A 20,040-nucleotide genomic window follows, 5' to 3' on the forward strand; every position below is an offset into this window, starting at 1 on the left:
CCGCCCTAGGATAAGCAATATAGGGCGGAATTAAAAGGTACGAAAACTGATTACACTCACTCAAAAAAAATTGAGAAGCATGTTCGTTTTCGGGCGTTTTGTGGATGACGAGATCGGTGCTCGCAAAAATGCGAGTCAAAAATGCACCTGGACGCTCTCCCATTTCACCTTAACCGGCCCCAAAACTACTCACATACAAAATTTCACGCCGATAGGTTCAGTATTTTCCGAATAATAAGAGTCACATAGACAGACTGAAATTCATTTATATATAAATAGATAGATGGATAGATCTCGGGATAGATAGATAGATACAGGGGATGGCCAAAATGTTTGGGATAGGCAACTTTTTTTTCTCTCACAAAAAAGTTCAACATGCTATAACTTTTCATAGAGTGCATCAAAAAATCTCAAATTTTGACTGTTTGTCAACCTATTATATGTGCATCATTGGTACAAATTTGGGCTCGATTGATTAATATTTCACAAAGTTAGAACCGTTCGGGTAAAACACCTTTTTTTAGACAACTCATTTTTAGTCTGTCATATCTCGGAAACCAGTGAACCGACTTGAATGAAATTTTGAACGTACACTAACAATATGTAAATGCTTCACACACTATTAAAACATAGGTACTTTTTAAACGTTGAAAAAAGTTATCATAGATTGACACTTCTTGGATTTTTCTCGAAAAAATGTAATTTTTTTACATCAATGTCAATAAATTTTAGTGCTGATATCCAAAGATTTTCCACTTCTGTTCTCAAATTAACTCTAATCAGATATTGTTTGGACAACACTGTCGCCTTCGCCGTTATCTACCGGAGCTGAGCCCATTGTAGCTATACGAGTGAAACTGTCCATTGTTCTACCACATCATCTCAGTTCAGTTATAAACACAACGTAGACTAATTTGTATCACGAGACATGTACCTAAATAAAATGTGTTCATATGTGCCTCATTCGTCTTATGTAATGTCACTCCTAAAGAACCTGCTAGTCCAGCCACTAGCACGAACATAATGGTGCCGTGACCTATTTGTGTGACAAATTCATAATTTATTAGTGAGGCTCATCCATCAACTCGATCGACGCATTTAACTACAAACAATGGCCACCAGCTCTACCTACAGTACACAGCCGGAGCAGATGGTAGAGATCGTATGTGCAGTGTTCGTTTTATTACCTCACCTACGGAAGGAAGAATGAGATCGCTTCGTTGTCCTGCAGTTGGGTCGTTTTGATTGAAAGTGAATGTGTTCAGTAGCGTGGGACACGAAAAGACTTTTTACTCCTGTACACTTTTTGAGTTCCATTTTGGTCCCATATCAACTGTGCAAAATTTAAGTTCGATTGGAGAAACTATATTTTAGCGCCAGCCGTTTTAAATTTTCATACGATTTACTATGGGGAAAATCGCTTTTTCAAAGAAAAATCGACACAGGTTGCTCCTTAACCCCTAAAAATATATCGATGAATGATTTCTGTTGGAAATTTTACGAGGAACAAACCCTCTGAAGACCGCAAAGCGATCTAAGGCATGTGGAAAAAGTTATTGACTGAAAACCGAATGGCATGCCAACGCTGTTTAACATGTAAGGAATAACAATAAATAATAAAATCTCGTCTTTTTATCGATCGGGTAAAGCTTAATAACTTTTTCCACGAATGTCGCATCGCTTTGCGGTCTTCGGAGGTTTGATTCCTAGTGAAGTTATCTAGAGAAATCATTCAACGACATATTTTTAGGGATCAATGGGTGACTTCAAGCGATTTTTCTTTGGAGAAGTAAATTTTCCCCATAGTAAATCGTATGAAAAACTAAGAATGGCGGGCGCTAAAATATAGTTTCTTCAATCGATCTGAAATTTTGCACAGCTGATATGGGACCAAAATGGAACTCAAAAAGTATACAGGAGTTGGAGTTTTTCCATTTTTTATATTTTCCCATATAAACCGTGTACCAGGCTAGTGTTCAGTGCTTCTTACAGCGATTTCTTCCGGGGTGTCCCAAAGCACCCTGGCGGGACTACACGTCCCCCGTAGCCTTCAACGTGTGCCCAGTCTGAATATCAAGATGTCCATGTTGCTTGAAGTCTCGTCAGTAAAGCGGCCCACAGCGGAAATCTCTGACGACGAAAATCAACTCATCGGAAGCTTGCATCGATTCGGACAACTAACTATGGACCTCATCCGAAGTGCACCAATCATTCTTTTATTGAAGTTAATACTTCAAGGCGGGGAGTAGGGTCTTGTACCATTTGGGCAGGTGTACCTATTTTGGGCACTTGCCGCTATAACTAAGTCAATTTCAAACGGATTGATTTGAATTTTTGTTTAGAGTTAGGCACGTACAGTAGCTAACTCTATACAAAAACTTAATTCAATTGGTTTGAAATTGATCTAGTTATAGCGGCAAGTGCCCAAAATAGGTACACCTGCCCAAATGGTACAAGACCCTATGTTTGGACAACACTGTCGCCTTCGCCGTTATCTACCGGAGCTGAGCCCATTGTAGCTATACGAGTGAAACTGTCCATTGTTCTACCACATCATCTCAGTTCAGTTATAAACACAACGTAGACTAATTTGTATCACGAGACATGTACCTAAATAAAATGTGTTCATATGTGCCTCATTCGTCTTATGTAATATCACTCCTAAAGAACCAGCTAGTCCAGCCACTAGCACGAACAGATATATTAGAGCCTATTTAGAATGAAGGAAGAACACATTTAATAATTTGTGTGTGGTATTGTAAATTTTACTTATTTTCCTGTATATGGGTAAAAATTTTAACCCGGTATAACTTAATTCGCCGTGAGAAAATATTACATTTTATAACGTCGTATTAAGTATCAGTATATTGTTGATAAACGTTGAAAAATTCATTCAATTCGGTTCACTGGTTTCCGAGATATAACACTTCAAAAGTAGTTGTCTAAAAAATAGTGTTTTACGCGAACGGTTCTAACTTCGCGAAAAATTAATCAATCGAGCCCAAATTTGTACCAATGATGCACATATAATAGGTTGACAAACAGGCAAAATTTGAGATTTTTTTATGCACGCTATGAGAAGTTACAGCATGTTGAATTTTTTTGTGGGAGAAAAAAAGTTGCCTATCCCAAACATTTTGGCCATCCCCTGTAGATCGTTGAAATCAACCCGGGAGCTTCTTGACAGCTGCCGAACAACGTCAGCGTACCTAAAAATTTTGGTCCGGGTGGTACTGTCAGATTCAAAGCGGCAAGCGCTACTTTTGAAAAGGACGAAAACCGACAATAACAAAATATATTAAAACATTAAACAGAAACTTTAATTTGTTGTTTCCGCTTTTTTGTGGTAGAAAAATGCAAATTAAGTGCGGCATGATGAATTTGTTTAATAGAAGCGAAAATTATGTCTTTAAAACGGGTAAAGGCAAAATAGTCGACTTTCATAAAATTAATTAGAAACTCATGTTTTCTTCTAGTGCGGTTATTAAACACCAGCAAGTAATAAATTAGGTTAAGTACTTATGCTAACATTTTGCAGCTACATATCTGGTGGCAAGCCAAAATGGAAGATAAAAATAATAATTTACGTGTTTTTTTTTTCGAGTTTGATCTTTGGTTTGATCTAGCATGAGCAGTCACAAATTAAGATGCAAGACCGATCAAACATGTGCTTTTATTACATTTCTTACAACAACAAAAAGAAAAATCAAAATGATTTCAATTTAATGAACATTAGTTTTTGCGCTTCTGTTGAATACGTCCTTTTGATACGAAACGCTAGCCTCTTGTTGGCTTCCACTGATCATGAAACAAAAAGATGTTTTCGCATGGACAAAAATTGTTGCGTCAGTGAAGGATGGACCCGTTGTTTACGAACAGTAGCGACATCTGAGATTTGCAAGTAGGTACGCGAAACTGAGCTCATCTGTCAAGTTACGGGGGGGTTGGTTAAAATACTCTGCTTTTTTTTTCCAAAATAGGAATAGTCCATTTTACGAGCCGATTTTATGAATGAATTTTGACAGGAGGTAGTGTCCAATAACCCGTAAAAACCAATATCATCATCAACATTGTTGTCACTTCGTAAAATGGCTCATTGAAATTGTAGCAGAAAAACTCGGTTTAGTGTTTTTGCACCGTTGTTGTTTTGTCAGTTATGCCCGTTATGCCTATAGACACTATAGATTCCATAGACTCGCGGAGGCGAAGACAACTGTAGCCAAACGCAGTTCATGTAGCCAAACGAGCATGACGTCATGATTTTAATAGCGACAATGGATTGCGTGACGTCATATTCGCTTGGTACACTCTAAATTCACCGCAAAACACACTAAAGTCGTATTGCTCAACCATGTCTCCGCGAGTCTATGGAATCTATAGTGTCTATAGTTATGCCTATAGACACTATAGATTCCATAGACTCGCGGAGACATGGTTGGGCAATACGATTTTAGTGTGTTTTACCGTGAATTTAGAGTGTACCGAGCGAATATGACGTCACGCAATCCACTGTCGGTATTGAAATCATGACGTCATGCTCGTTTGGCTACACGAACTGACAGTTCGTTTGGCTACAGTTGTCTACGCCTCCGCGAGTCTATGGAATCTATAGTGTCTATAGTTATGCCTTATTCGCGAGTTAATCCGGATTTGTCAGTCTTCCGAGGGCGTTCGACAACCCCTCGGCACTATAGACACTATAGATTCCATAGACTCGCGGAGACATGGTTGGGCAATACGATTTTAGTGTGTTTTACCGTGAATTTAGAGTGTACCGAGCGAATATGACGTCACGCAATCCACTGTCGGTATTGAAATCATGACGTCATGCTCGTTTGGCTACACGAACTGACAGTTCGTTTGGCTACAGTTGTCTACGCCTCCGCGAGTCTATGGAATCTATAGTGTCTATACTCGGCACGAAACATTTGATTGACAGTTCTATCGCACGATTTCAGTCTCAGGACCTAAGAAAAAGAAAGTTTGATACAACACACGAAACCTCGTCCGTGAAAAAGTGCATTTTCCGCTGGAAAACCATTCGTGCGGACCGCAATGGATCCATCAACGTCCCTCGGGGACGACCTGTTTGAGATGTAAGTAAAGGACATGCTTTTTTTCGTACCGGACTGGTCCTGAAAAGGCAAACAAATGCCCAGCACAAGATTTGTATCTGGATGCTAAAAAATTTGCTTGCGTCTTCTTCTTCTCTCTCTCCTTGTTTGGTTGCTTGTTGTGTACACATAAACACACGCATACAACTACTGCGGCGAACCACCGATGATGATTGATTTGATCCGCGGATCGAAACAGGCCAAATGGCGATCCGGCCAAGTTCTGTCGGCTGTGTTTGTCGGAGATGGATGTGGAGGAACTGTTTCCTGACGGGCAAGGTATCCGACAGGACGTGATCGATGGAATTTACAAGTGTACCGGCATTCGGATCAGCCTGGAAGATGATTATCCGGCTGCGGTTTGCTGGATGTGCCTGATGTCGCTGGAGGAATTTCAATGGTTCCAAGAGCGATGCCAGCGATACGATGTGCTTATTCGCCGGAAACGGAAGCAGATGATTGCCGCGAAAAAGGCGCCTGCGGTGGTGATTGAGAACCATAATTTTCCTGTCGTTGAGGAAGACGATGGCGATTATGATGACGATGACGATGAGCCGGATGGACCGGTGTTGCGAATTTCATCCGTTCAGGAAAATGTCCAAGCAATTGGGGAGGAAGAGAGTCTGGTGGTGCCACAGGCATCCTATGTAGCCCCACCGGAGGAGCAGGATGTGAAACCGAATGCGCAAGCGCTGGCAGATTTTGCCGCACACTTCATGGCCGGTGGTGGCGGCTTTGGGGAAGGGTCAGACACATTGGATGCGACTTCCGCATCCGAAGAAGTCGATAAACAACTACAATGCAAGCTGTGTAGTCGTATCTTCAAGAATAAGGCCAATCTGTGGGAGCACAACCGGCTGCACAAAGGGAATCTTCCGTTTAAGTGCGCTGACTGCGGAACGACCTTCAGCCGAACGAAACAGCTTGAGGCTCACCGGCAGAAATACCACTCGAAAGATTCAACCGAGGATCCACCGTTGAGACTTCCGTGTCGGTTCTGTCCCCGGGTGTTTCCCAGGAAGGGCGATCGCACGCAGCACATGAAGATGCTCCATTCGGATTTGTACGATCCGAACGAAAAGATGGAAACGTCGACCCCGACGCTGTCCAGTGGAAGGAACACGCCGGCTTCAAACTTTGGAGGTAAGGGCTTTGAACTGCTGTAGTAAATGAATGTTTGTTGTAACAATAATGTTTATCAACACTTAACTGAGTTTTATCTATCGTTTAGTATCTTCATCAGCCATGCTTGCCATGCCGGAAAAGAAGACTGCCATTACCATCAAACGGCCCATGTCTGCCGCGACTCCTACGCCCATTCGAAGAAGGCGTAGTCTGTTGACCGCCGCTGCTGGACAGGACGGTCCCAATCTTAATTGCACCATATGTACGAAACTATATCCATCAGTTCGAGAGCTCGAAGAGCACGTCAGCCGGGATCATCCCATAGGTTCTATTATGTCCTGTCCATTCTGTCCTAAGACGTTCAAATCTCGGCAAACCATTCGGATGCATATTCTCAATCATCAGGGCAAGTTGCCGTACAAGTGTGATGACTGTGACGCTCGTTTCGATCGGAAGTTCTACCTTCAGAAGCATCGGGAGCGTTACCATCAGGGAGAAGGTGCGGACAACCAAGCCGCCATGAAGTGTCGTTTCCGATGCAAGTTCTGTCCGAGGATCTTCCTTAGAAAGATTGATCGTAAAACTCACATCCGATTGGTGCACCAAGCGGAGATCAAGATCAAGCAGGAGAAACTCGATCCGGAAATTGATGGGGATGAAGTAATGGCGGATGCGGAGCAGTCGAACAGCTCGACCCCGGCCAGTCTGCAGCAATCGGAACTCAGCTTTGGATGTCTCCAGTGTGGAATGCAGTTCCGATCGCCGGAAAAGCTGCGTGTCCACACCGCCACACATCACGTAAAAAAGGAACCCACTGCAGCGGCCAGTTCCAAAGCGGACCAAAATCCGCGCCCGATCCGGCAAGGCTTAAACGTTCGACGGCCATTCAAGTGCCAATACTGTCCGAAGACCTTTGCCCAGAAGTACGTCATGATGGAGCACACCTTCATCCACACCGGTTCCCTTCGTTATCCGTGCGATATCTGCATGGCCATGTTTAACCGACCGCACTATCTGAAGGCCCACAAGGCCAAGCATCACAGCGACAATTCCACATTCAAGGCGATCAAGTGTCGGTTCTGCACTCGGACCTTTGTTCGGAAACAGGACATCAAGATCCACGAACGGGTCGCGCACAATGTGACTGATTTCAATGACACCAACGTTCAGCGGGAAATATTCGAAACTTCACATAACGGATCGTTTGAGGAGGGTGTCAGTGGCACGGGCGATGGAGGCGATGTGGCAGCGGCGACACGTCCAACGGGGGGACAATCGAGTGTGGTTCCCTACACCGTTGATGAGGACGTGGATGACTTCGATGGGGACGATGACGATGATTACGTTGCTGGAGAGGAGAACGGAGAAGACGACACCAGTTACGAGTGAGTATTTCTGATATTCAAGTTATGTGTCTGTCAGGTCAGGCTTGCTAATTTTAGTGATGTATACCGAATCTTCGACCTTCGGGATAACATATTTCAAAACATATTTTTCAGCGAAACGAATACGCGGTCAGATACATAGGTTCCATGGGGTGCCCTAATTTCGTGCGGGTCCAAATTTCGCTAACTGTTAAGATTTAGAGATCATAATCATAGAACTTATTGTTAAATTGACCATTGATCATTTCACTTTAGAAAATGTAGCTAAAATGCAATCTGGACAATTGTACAATAATTAGTTCTATGATTATGATCCCTACATCTAGTTGGCGAAATTTGGACCCACACGAAATTAGGGCACCCCACGGTACTCCTGACCGTAGAGAACCACCGGTCTTATCCTTTTGAACATGGTACATTTAATGGTGAATCTTTCTCGATCGCAGCTTAGGGAGCTTAAGTACGTCACGCTAAAATTGGGAATTTTCGACCCCCCCTCCCCCCTTCGTATGGATTTTTCGTATACTTAATACATTGCTTGTCACACTTAGAGGTAGAGGCGCTTTTCTGATAAATGCGGTAAACGTGATAACAGTGTAAAGTAACAGCGAAGGTTATACTATGCGATCGTAGACGGCGCTAGTTTTCCACGTGTTTTTCACATATACAGCGGCGCCGCCTGGCACCAATCCACTCGAAACATCACGCGCAACACGGGTGGAAAATGCCAGTCAGGAAAAAAGAAGTAAACAACTTGACATTTGTATGGTGATGTAATCAATAGGAAGCAATCAGCTGCGTTTTTGCTAGAGTGCCGGTAGAGGCGCTTTTCTGATAAATGCGGTAAACGTGATAACAGTGTAAAGTAACGGCGAAGGTTACGCTTTGCGATCGTAGACGGCGCTCGTGTTCCACGTGTTTTTCACATATACAGCGGCGCCGCCTACACCAATCCACTCGGAAACATCATGCGCAGCACGGGTGGAAAATGCCAGTCACAAAAAAAGAAGTAAACAGCTTGCAATTTGTATGGTGGCGCAATAAATTCTCTATTACTGTAATTGTAGTGTCTATACCTAATGGTTGTATGCATAGGATATCTACCTACATGAAATACTATTCATTACAGTACCTAAAGGTCTAGGTATGATTCATTATGTCTACCTACGGTAGTATAAATACGTGTGGTCATTGGACCACACAGCAGAGACTGCACAAGCTTTGGACTTGTCAACATCTTTAATGTTCTTCTTTTGAAGGATATAAAAGTAATGAATTTGGAATAAACGCGTAAATATAATGATTTTGTTTCTAATTTGCAACTTTTTGCCCCAGGGTACAAATCGCTGCGATGCGGAACAAGTGCAAGCCAGCGATTTGTCCATACAAGAAAAATGATTTTACTTCTAATGTGGTGGCGCCATCTCTGAGAAAAACAAGCTTTGATTTCTTAAAACTGACTCGCTGTTGTTCCCTGTTGTGCTGACGCTGTCATTTCTTCTACTGCCTTCGTCGTCTACACACCAAAAATCGATTGAGAGTTTCAGCAAAATTTTGCTGAATTTTGCCGAGCTGAAGGCTTCAGCAAAAATTTTGCTGATTTGTTCAGTAAACTCTGCTGTTCACCAGTAACGTTTTGCTGAAATTCAGCAAACTTTGCTGAAAGTTCAGCAAAAAATTTTGCTGGACCCTTCAGCTCGGCAAAATTCAGCAAAATATTGCTGAAAGCGTTTAGTGTGTATGTCTGCGCTTTCCGCACCATTCAGGTGTTCGTCGTAGTGCCGATTCCACCTTTCGATCACCTCACGTCCGTCCGTCAAGATGCTCCAGTTCCTATCTCTGCACATTTTTGCTTGCGGCACAAAGCCTTTGGGGATGCTTTGAGCTTCTGGTAGAGCTTCCACATTCCTTATAAACGGTGCAGCAGTTCCATTTGTCCGCACTCCGCTTCTCCCAGGCGGTGCGTTTTCTTCCTGAAGTGGCGGGTCTGATGTTTCCACGCTCTTTTATATCGTTTCACATTCTGCCGAGTCCCGTGCTGCAGCTTGACCGACCTCGGCGCGTGCTTCTCTCTACACCCATTGTAAAATCAATCTTTCCTTCGACTTCGTTACACATACGCAACGTTGGTCTCAGCTTTGTTGTTGATGGCCGCATTTATCATACATGAGCAAGTACCTAGAGAAGAACTTCAATAAACTCACCTTTGTCCGACAACGGTGTCTCAAGATTCTGTACGGTGGCGATATTCAATTGCTTCAGTCTCTCCAAATTATACCGAGGCGGCTGTCGGTACTGTACGTTGTTAATGACGGAGAATTTTGTTGGCCCATTTTTACCATCGACAATCGTTTCAACCCATATTATTGAGTCTCTTGATAAAATCTACTTTAGTTAATGAAGGTTAATGTGTTTTTTTTCTTTTTCAGCATTCCGGAAAACCCGGAAATCCGCGACGTGGTCATAACACTGGAACGTATCCCTGACGAAGTCTTGGAAACATTGGATGTATCCTACGACGATTACGACGAAGAGAATGATGAACTCAACGGTGATGCAGTAGAATCGGATAACAACCGTACCGATACTCCGAGGCTCAACATGAGCATCACTCTTCACCGGTGCCCAAAGTGTCAGAAAGTGTTCAAGACACTCAAGTCGCTAAAACATCACATGATCTACCACCAGAGTCAGTTGCCGTTCGCTTGCGACGAGTGTGGAGTTCAGTTTGCACGGAATCGACCGCTTCAGATCCATAAAGAACGGTACCACTCGGAAGATGCACCGTATAAAGGGGAGCGTTTCAGTTGCGATTTCTGTCCAAGAATCTTCCTTCGCGATCGCGATAAACTGTTCCATCAGAAGATCGTACACTCTATGGAGAAAAGCTACCACAATCGAGATGAAGGTACCCCGGAGCTGAAGAAAGCTAAGATCAAAAAGCGTAAAGACTACGTCTGTCTGACGTGCTGCGAACGTTTCGAGACGGAGAAGTCCTGTCAGCGGCACATTAATCAGGAACATCCGGACGAATCGGCGGACAAGATGACGTGCGACTCGGTCATTCCAGCGCTGTTGGTCACACCCAAATTGGAATCGGAGCGGGATACCCCAGAAAATCCAACAAACCCGGAGGATATTATCAAATCAGACACTCCAAACGAGTCGGAGCGACCCAAGTCTACCATTCCGTCGGAGTCGGAGCGACCCAAGTCTACCACCATTCCGTCGGAGTCAGAACGACCCAAATCAACCATTCCGTCGGAGTCGGAACAACCTCCCCCACCGCCGGCCCTGGCCACCAACAGACCGTACAAACTGTGCCGCTGCACCATTTGCGTTTCCACTTTCAAGAACCGTGAAAACTGGGAGGATCACCTCCAAAACCATCCAAACGTACGGCCGCATCATTGCGAGAAATGTCTGATCAAACGGAAGAGCCGCTCGAATCGCAAGGTCACATCCGTTGGGTTCAAGTGCCAACACTGCCCCAAGGTATTCACCAAGTCTAACACCCTGCGTACACACTCGCGCCTTCACAACTCCGAACTGCGCTTCCCTTGCGACGAGTGCGGCATGATGTACGATCGCTATCGGCTACTGCAGGCCCACAAGGACAAGTACCACTCGGAGGACTCCTACATGAATCCGCCGCTGGAAACCTACCGATGCATGTATTGTCCGAGGACGTTTATGCGCCAGCGGGATTGCAACTTTCACCAGGAATCGGTCCACGCTGTCTAACGTGGGAAGCAATTGTAAAGTATTACACGATCATTATCAAACAAGAAGCAAAGCATACACACAGCACACACTGACACACACTTATCCTTATGGCAAATCATCTATATGTTAAGGTCACGCAGATTATTTTTTACACAAAAGTGGTGTACTTCTTTATGTTTCTTATATATTTTATCCAGGTTTTATGTTCAAAACGGTAAGTATTGATCAAGTAGGACTTCCATTATTCTCGTTTTTAGCTGTAAGAAGAGGAAACCCTAAATTAGGAGGGTTACAGAGAATTTCACACGAGAATCAACAAGACATTACATTTTATTATACTCGAGAGCTGAGCTGCTCTTTTAGCTTCCTTTAAGCCCCCCTTCCGTCTAGTATCTAATATGACTTTAATACACCTACTTAATAAAATTGAGTAAGATCTGAAAATGCCGAAATATGTGTATGAAACAAAACAAATGCATTTTTTTCTTCGGGCCGAAATTTCTTTCTAAAGGATGAACCCTCGATCCAGTAAGTACAACGTCAGAGTGAATTTTAAGTAACGAGAAAATCGGGTTAAGTACTAGGGTAGGTAATCAAACTTTGAACCAAATTGCGGCTTTCTGAAGCAGTGCAAATTTTAAGTGATTTTTTCTCCCACATGGAAATAATTTACTACGGCAAAATCGTATGTACATGAAAGCCACGGGTATAAGCTTTCTGTTAAATGGTAAAAAGTTTGTATTTGCACCGAATTTCATTGAAATATTCGATTTTTCATCAACAATGATTTTAATCTTAATTTGAACCATCGTAATCATAATTTGAACCAATTTTAATCTTAATTTGAACTACTGGCGGCAGCAGCTCGAGCAACTCACAAAACAGCCAATTCCATGCTAAACAATTAAAAATCACATGAATCTGCTAATTCGCATACCTATTTTTCATTAGGCAGTGGAATCTCACCTCAGAATGTTCGAAATTCTTTAGGAATTTGGAAACTAAATTTGGAATTTTTCATCCTCCAAGAGTAAACAAAGCAACCACTAGCGCAATCTACAGGCCAACACTAGAAGCTCACCCCGTTTACTAGTTCAAATTTAGATTACAAATGGTTCAACTTAAGATAACATTCTCCAAGTAAGAATCACTTAAATTTGATAATTTTATGACAAATAATGCGGAATATTATTCGGTTGGTCGATTCTACGATAAATAAGCTTTCATTTGACGTATTCACTTATTGCGTGTGATGCAATGCATGAGCTGTACGGGTGCACCGAAAATGGGCTTTCTCTGGGGGGAAATGGGTGAAATCACAGTGATTTTTCAATTGCCTGTTTTTCGTGACAAAAACGCTTTTTTCAATGCTTTTAAAGTCCATGTTATCAGGTTATATTACGGAAAGCTGTTTAACATCTTTTTCGGGACAATATTTGCCTAAAAAGTACGCCGTTTTAATGAATTTCGAAATGGTTCAAATTTAGATTACAATTTGACTAGTTCAAAGTTTGATTTCTTACCCTATTCCTTTTAATTCCACTGAATTTGCATCCTGTGACAGGTACGTATTTCAACCTCAACTATAAGATCGTTTTCAGTGTCTTGTACTTGACTCAACTTTTTCTTTTTATTTACAGGTATTCCACTAACACGCCCAGGTTCATCATCATCATCAACTGTTCATTTTGTTCAACTAATAATTTATTTAAGGGTTAAGCGTAGCCAAATTCAGTGAGTTGTAGGTATACCTGCTTCATTTGGGCTTTGTTGATTTGCGTTGCTAAGATCTTCTTTGAACACAACGTTGATGCCTGTGCTTTATCTTCAGACATGTTTCGGTCGCATCAGCAACAAAACTTACGGCAGCATTTCTTCATTTCCATCATCTTCCGATAGTTTCCAGTGACACATCATAAAATGTCGAGGTTATCCGCACTTGTGACATTTTCTAGTAAACTTTTCTTGGAAACTTCCCATGAAGGCCGCGGGTCTAACTTCACCGGATCCCTTGGGTTCTGCGGACAACAGTCGTTGCTTTTTTTAAATTTATTTATTTTGTAGGCACTCTCTGCACTTGGGCCTCTACTGTGCCGATTACCATAGTTTATCTATATCTTTTTTAAGCTTTTACACTTTGATACAGAGTCTATTTTTAGTGATATTGACAATTGCTTGTTTCTCTATCTACCGCCTCGCAGTAGGTAGGAGAGAGTTCTCATGCCGTATTTGCGCTAGTGTTGTGCTACAGCAGCGTGCGGTTCCAAATACATGTCCATCCAGTCCATTGTGTGCGCCGCAGGTTCGTTTTGCCGTGAATCGTGTATCAGGCTTGTTGCCGTCGAAGAGGGTCAGTTGTCTCAGTCACCATCCAATGCTGACGGAGGATGTATGTGCCCCTCCCACTGTCCCACTGTCCTCCGTGCGGCGTCTTTTGATGGCTTGATGAAGTGTTTTTTGAAGGGGTTGGGAATTTCACCCATGACGATTCGCTTTACTAAGCGAAACTGTACCTCAAAGCTACAGGCTCCGACTAGTCGTTGCTTCACCCCTTCCAGTTCCTGTTCGGGCTCATTCTCCAAGGCGGTCGATGATATTCTCATCGTCGTTGTCGGACCCACATCTACCATGACAAGGATCCGTGTTCAAGCTGCAGTAAAATAAGTGGCAAAATGGGCATCTAACATTGGCTTCCTGCTCTCAGCTAGTAAACTGCCTATGATCGCATATCAGTCCCATAAGTGCTGGCTTTCCTATTTATATGGGACAGTTATGCGAACATAGGCAGTAAAATTGCTAGATGTCACATCTGTCCACTCGGGCAAGAATTAAAAGATCCACCTATAACAATTGAAGGACACGCAATTCCACTTCGTAAGTCGATCCGCATCTTGGGAGTACTGTTGGACCGTACGCTGTCGTTTCGCCAACACTTTGACACTGTAAAAGCCACCTGCCGAACAAGGTTAAATCTGATCAAATCCATATCTCGTCCGCATAGATCAAATAATTGGAACATCCGCTTCCAGGTGGCTCACGCCATAGTCGATTATTAACACTTGTAATATTAGTACTTTTAACTTAGCTAATGTTATTAGTCCGATTATGTTACAGGGCCCAGATGTTGCAGAAATGCCGCGAATACTACGTGTCCATACATCACTAATTCATCGATTTTACCTCCGTGTATGATGCAATCGATCGAGACCAGCTATGATAGATGCATGAATGCGGATTCCTGAATAAATTGACAAGATTGATCAGGGCGACAATGGATCGAGTGATGTGCGTAGTTCGAGTATCAGGAACACTATCGAGTCCCTTCGAATCTTGTAGAGGGTTACGGAATGGGTACGACAAGTCTTTTGTGGATAAAATCATCACAAATAAAAAAACACATCGCGACAGTATAACGGTATAACTACCCTACTGCCGGACACCAGATAAGTCAAAAGAGTCAGTCTGCCATTCTACCCGAAAATAACGAATTCCATAAAAACCACACTCCACCGACAAGGGTTACACCACAGAGAACAGACATTTAAGCTCGAACAAAAATACGTCGAAATCGTGTGTAAAGGATTTAAGTGTACCTCAACGCCACCAACGGAGACTGCTCCACATATAAAATCGATTTGACCCCACGATGGCAGTGTTCATCGTTAAAATATACTAGCCCACAAAGCGACATGAGCTCCAAACGGCCAAAAACGGCGAGCACTGGAAACAAATTTGACAACACAACAATATAAGTGATGGGACGCTAGCGCCGCGCAACGGGAGCATAACCACATACTCTGATATAACCGTTACAAAGTTTTACACAAGTCAGAAAGCGAAGATAGACGTCTGTTCTCTGTGGCAATAGATTGAAGAATTTAAGATTTGAGAATTCAAAATCCTAACAATAAATAAAGCATGTCGAAATACGTAAAACAATAAGGGATTGCTGTGGAAAAAGTACAAGTTAGTTTCAACGTCAATTGTCCCTTAAGGGTAATGAATATCTGATAAATAATATTCTCAATTTAGTTGAAAATCGGAGTTTTCGACAAGCGAAGTTGGATTTTTCTCCAAATCCATGCGTCGGACCTAACTTCGGAAGTGATGCGCTGTATAGTAAACCTTGTCCGCTATACAGCGCACCACTTCCAAAGTTAGGTCCGACGCACGGATTTGAAGAAAAATCCAACTTCGCTAGTCGAAAATTCCGGGATTCAACCACATTCAACTGCACGTACAATATTTAACGAGCGGGAAGTTAATAGCGGAAATTTTTATTCGCTTTGAGGCATTTCTAACTGAAAATTTTTATTGAAATGACAAACACAGAAATTCCCTGATTGTCACCAACATTCCCTGAGAATTCCAGGATTTTTCCAGGTCGAGTAAAATTCCCTGATAATTCCAGGTTTTCCAGGTTTTTCCTGGTAGTAGACACCCTGCCTCCAGCACCACGCTACTGCTGAGTACAAAAAGCGAGATTGTTTCATCGTGTTGTACAAAATACAACAGCGCGATCACTCGAGGGTTAATGAAGCCCCTCTATAGGACTGCTGGAGTATGTCAAAAGAAGCCATCAATAGTGCAGCTGGGAGAAACGTTGGTCGTATGTAGAACGGAGCCGAAAAAACGATTGGTTCGACGAGAGAGATTTTGGAAAAGAAGAACGCAGAAGAAATTGCATGTCGTGGGAAAAGACCTGGAAACTTTGAACGTACGAGGAAACTGGAGGAACATCGCTTAAGATTGACGAAGATGGGATTGCACTTTACGCTCGGCGCTTAGGTATTACTCTTCGGTAGTTTCAGATTACGAAATGACAAAACATCAATGAATTCATATCACTTTATTAATGTTCATTATTTATTATGTATATCTATTTTAAATAGTTATCTGAATTATTTCTCCAATTTTTTTTTCCATCGGTGTGTGTATCTGTAATAAAATTAGCGCATCCTATCATGCTAACAATTCAGCTAACACGCGCAGTAGGTACGACGGAAAACAATCGACACAGGAGGATCTAGTTTTTCCTCATTTTGTTCATATTTTTATTTGTTTTTTTTTCATGATTAACTGGTTCACAATGGTAGCGTTTTCGAGTTATGTTCGGATTCATATAGCTACGAATTTCTTTTCTGATACAATTGCACACGATGTTGTTCTTGTTTCATCAGAGCTACTTCAAACGATGATATCAACTGCGCATTTTCTACGGTGATTCAGCATAAGTGGTTAAATTTGTTAAACTTCAGCGCAAAGCTCGACCAAATTGTTTTGTCTATCTCATTCAAAAAATTATTGAATTTGCCATTTTATTTCTTTTGTTATACCTGATCTGACTATAAGTGTTTAGACATAGATCGCCTCGAATGCCAAACAGTTCGATTGGTTTGCATTCAAGAATTATTAGCTAGATTGTATGCAGCATATAATGTTCAATGAAAATTAATAATTTAATAATAAGCATCATACAGGCACATAGCAAAGTTTGAAACTCAAATGCTCCTTGTCGGTACCAACATTTAACAATGAGCTTCAAAAGAGCAGTGAACAAATGAAATTTACTTTGATACAATCAAAGAAGAAACAACATACGATCGAAGATATAGGTAGGGTTTGGGACCATTTGGGCAGGAGCACCTATTTTGGGCACTTGCTGCTATAACTCAGTCAATTTCAAACCGATTGACTTGAATTTTGAAACATGACTAGCTACTGTGCCTAGCTGATCGTGTCTCAAAAATCAAGCCAATCGGTTCAAAATTGACTGAGTTACAGCAGCAAGTGCCCAAAATAGGTGCTCCTGCCCAAATGGTCCCAGACCCTATAATGCCCAAAAGCATCCAAGAAATTGAAAAAAAAAATGAGAAAGTAGGATCAATTTCAAAAGTGTCTATTTGCTGCGTTGATGCTTATCTAAAAAAGTATTTATATCTAACAACTACTATACACTCTCTTCTTTTCCCCCTCGTCACGAAAAATAAAGTTTAGGTTCTGTAGTACTTTCCCCTAACGAATACGAAAAAAAAAAACAAAAATATAGTTTTCTAATATAAGATAACCTTTTTTCATTATGCTGCAGATTTAGAATAGTGATCCGAATGCAATGAGATATCTGCGCAAATCTAAAAGGGATCTTCAAATGATGTGTTTTGTTTGGTTTATCTCGAAATCAATGAGTGAGTTTCTTCTATTAATGTCGATATCATCTACTGCATACTGGATATTGTGTTTTGTAGTATATTGTTTTCCATCATTGTTTCATAATTATGTTATTTGCTGTGGAGTGTGTTTATATACTTACAACTTTACTTGCCTTATGCACAAACACGCATTGTTACTTTGTTGGTTGATGTTGTTACAATTTTGCAGCGTGCCTTTCGCTTATTATGTTTAGTGTGGATACTATTGAAATTTATCTATCGATTACCTTGCAGCGGGTAGCGGATATTATTAGCACGAACAGTTGTCTCCGGTTCGAGGCCGGTTGTTGCGGTCTGCGTTCAACTTGATTTGATCGGGAAATTCGTTGTACAGCTCAACCTGGAATAATAGAATGAAAAGGAATATTGTTAATATCTGGAATATTGTTATTTACATTTGCAAAGAAGCGAGGGGTAGAAAGTTTTACTGTCACAATACTTCAAGAACAGGGTTGTCGATTGAGAGGGGCTACTGTAAATCTTTATGACTGCTGAAGTGTTTTTCTCTGTTAGGGTTATAAGTTACTGTGACTTATATTTGATCTATTGTGATCTATCCCGTGTCCTTTGTATAGTGCATGTCGTATTATTATATCACTATTGAGAAGTTATAAAGTATTCGGTTTTGTTATAGTTTTATTCATTTTTAATTTAATCGCAAAGAAGGATTCTGATTGATAGGTTACGCTTTGAACATGCTCCTTTTTGAGTCAAAATCAGATCCCTTAAAAAACTTGATTGACTGCCCGCAGTTACTACTCTAGTATCGCCAGATTAGCTACACTCATACAAGGAACCAATGAGATAGCGGCTTGGGACTAACAGGCATCTTCAGTGTGTGAGCGTTGGTGGTCTTGTATTTTTAGGCGAGAATGGCACCTGCTGCGTCAGGTTGCAGGTCATTGTGGATAAGGGGAGGGAAGTGATGACTGCAATCGCTGGTTGCCAACAGGCCGTTGAGTCCTTTGCTCCTGCACAAGGTCATGCGGATGTCGGTGTATTGGTGGGGAATGTTTTTTTTTGCACAGGGTTCATGCATTGGTGCATGGATGCCAGACGTAAAGTAAAAGATTGTGTTAAGATTACGGTGAAGCGGCACAGTTCGCTTTGTTGCATAACTCAGTACTTCCCAAACTGTGCGCCGCGGCGCCCTGGTGCGCCGTGAACATTTATCAGGTGCGCCGCAGGCTTTTGAGCCAAAACACTAAGAACGAACTCTATAATTGAAAGCGGAAAATCTTTTTTGAAATTTTTGTCTTGCTATGTAAAACTAGTGCTGCCTCACAACCTTTTTGTATTCTATATCATACCATTTTTAGGAAGACTTCAAAAGAAAGTCAATCAAAGGGGATATTATCATTTTTATCTTTATTAGCGAGATTTTGGGCCCAAGGAATCAAAGGGATTTTCCCTCTTCCAAATTTTCAATCAAAAAGTATGTATTACAAAGCCTTCGAATGTTTTCCGAAATTTCTGATATCCTCATGATACTTTTAGATTTTTACCATTACTTTTAATTACCGGAGTTCAGAAAATCTTCGTTAAGACTCTGAAACTGTTATTTGAACTTTTTGATTTCCTGTTTTCTATTTAATCATTAGCTTGTAATTCAATGTAAATATTTCAAGGAACATTTTTGCAGTTATTCCAGGATAATTACTGTCAATCTCCCAGTCTTTATGCTGTCTCAGAAGTTTCAGTACGACATATTTACATCACTAAATGTCATGTTTTTTAAGCTGTGTAATTGAGATTTTCAGCCCTTGGCTGGTTCATCTCCTTATCGTTAAAAAATCTACATTTTTGTACGTCGATTTCGTGCGTGATTTTGAAATCTACATTTTTTTTAGAATTGTGTCATTGCACGAATATGAAAAAATAACTCTCACTGTCACTGGCAGTCGTCCTGACAGGTTCAAAACAATCCATGTTTATAACTTTTTTTTTCAAAATTTGGTTAACTAGAATTTAATCTAATTTAAAAGCTTAGCTTTACAATCCACCGGAAATGTATTTTTTTTATGAAGCTCCTTCTCAAGCATTTTTTTAAAGCAATTTGAGCACCTATTTTTTGGATTATCAGGAAGCATGACATTGAAGGCTTTTTCATGATTAGTTTTTGAAAAAATAACTGAAAGTGTTAAAGACATCAAAATTCATTTTAAAAAGTTGCTGGTGCGCCGCGACATTTTTGAAAATTTCAAAAGGCGCCGCGGTAGCAAAAAGTTTGGGAACCTCTGGCATGGATTTGAAGAAACTCTGGCATTATTCTCCTAATATGGCTCATTAGGCGGCGCACAACAGTCTCGTCTAATGTTTTAGCGATTATATTCCACCAAAGCATTAAAGCAGCGATTCTCAAACTATGACCCACCAGTGGGTCGCGGGCTAATTTTTGGTGGGTCGCGAAGGCTTGGACGATATTGTAATAAATCTCTCAATCAAAGAATAATATTAGCCATTTTCCAATTTACAAATACT

At 41.4% G+C, this 20,040-nt stretch overlaps 2 protein-coding genes across 5 annotated transcripts in view; one reads left to right on the top strand and one right to left on the bottom strand.

Annotated features, from left to right (window-relative positions):
* The first annotated feature begins 4,937 nt into the window (after positions 1 to 4,937).
* On the top strand, positions 4,938 to 11,824 carry LOC115267038 (zinc finger protein 729-like). Its single transcript, XM_062846467.1, has 4 exons — positions 4,938 to 5,096; positions 5,314 to 6,257; positions 6,346 to 7,624; positions 10,054 to 11,824. The coding sequence occupies exons 1-4, from the start codon at positions 5,056 to 5,058 to the stop codon at positions 11,366 to 11,368; spliced, it is 3,579 nt and encodes a 1,192-aa protein (XP_062702451.1). The 5' UTR covers positions 4,938 to 5,055; the 3' UTR covers positions 11,369 to 11,824.
* Positions 11,825 to 16,184: 4,360 nt separating this feature from the next.
* The window catches only part of LOC115267037 (ras-related protein rab7), a 33,233-nt gene continuing 29,377 nt past the window's right edge, over positions 16,185 to 20,040 (bottom strand). For all 4 annotated transcript variants that reach the window (XM_062846468.1, XM_062846470.1, XM_029873824.2 and 1 more), the window contains exon 5: positions 16,185 to 17,899. In XM_062846468.1, the coding sequence (XP_062702452.1) occupies positions 17,810 to 17,899 (90 nt within the window). In that variant the 3' untranslated portion in view covers positions 16,185 to 17,809. The remainder of the gene's footprint in view (positions 17,900 to 20,040) is intronic.

This window comes from Aedes albopictus, chromosome 1, assembly GCF_035046485.1.
Source record: "Aedes albopictus strain Foshan chromosome 1, AalbF5, whole genome shotgun sequence".
Classification (NCBI taxonomy): Eukaryota; Metazoa; Arthropoda; class Insecta; order Diptera; family Culicidae; genus Aedes; species Aedes albopictus.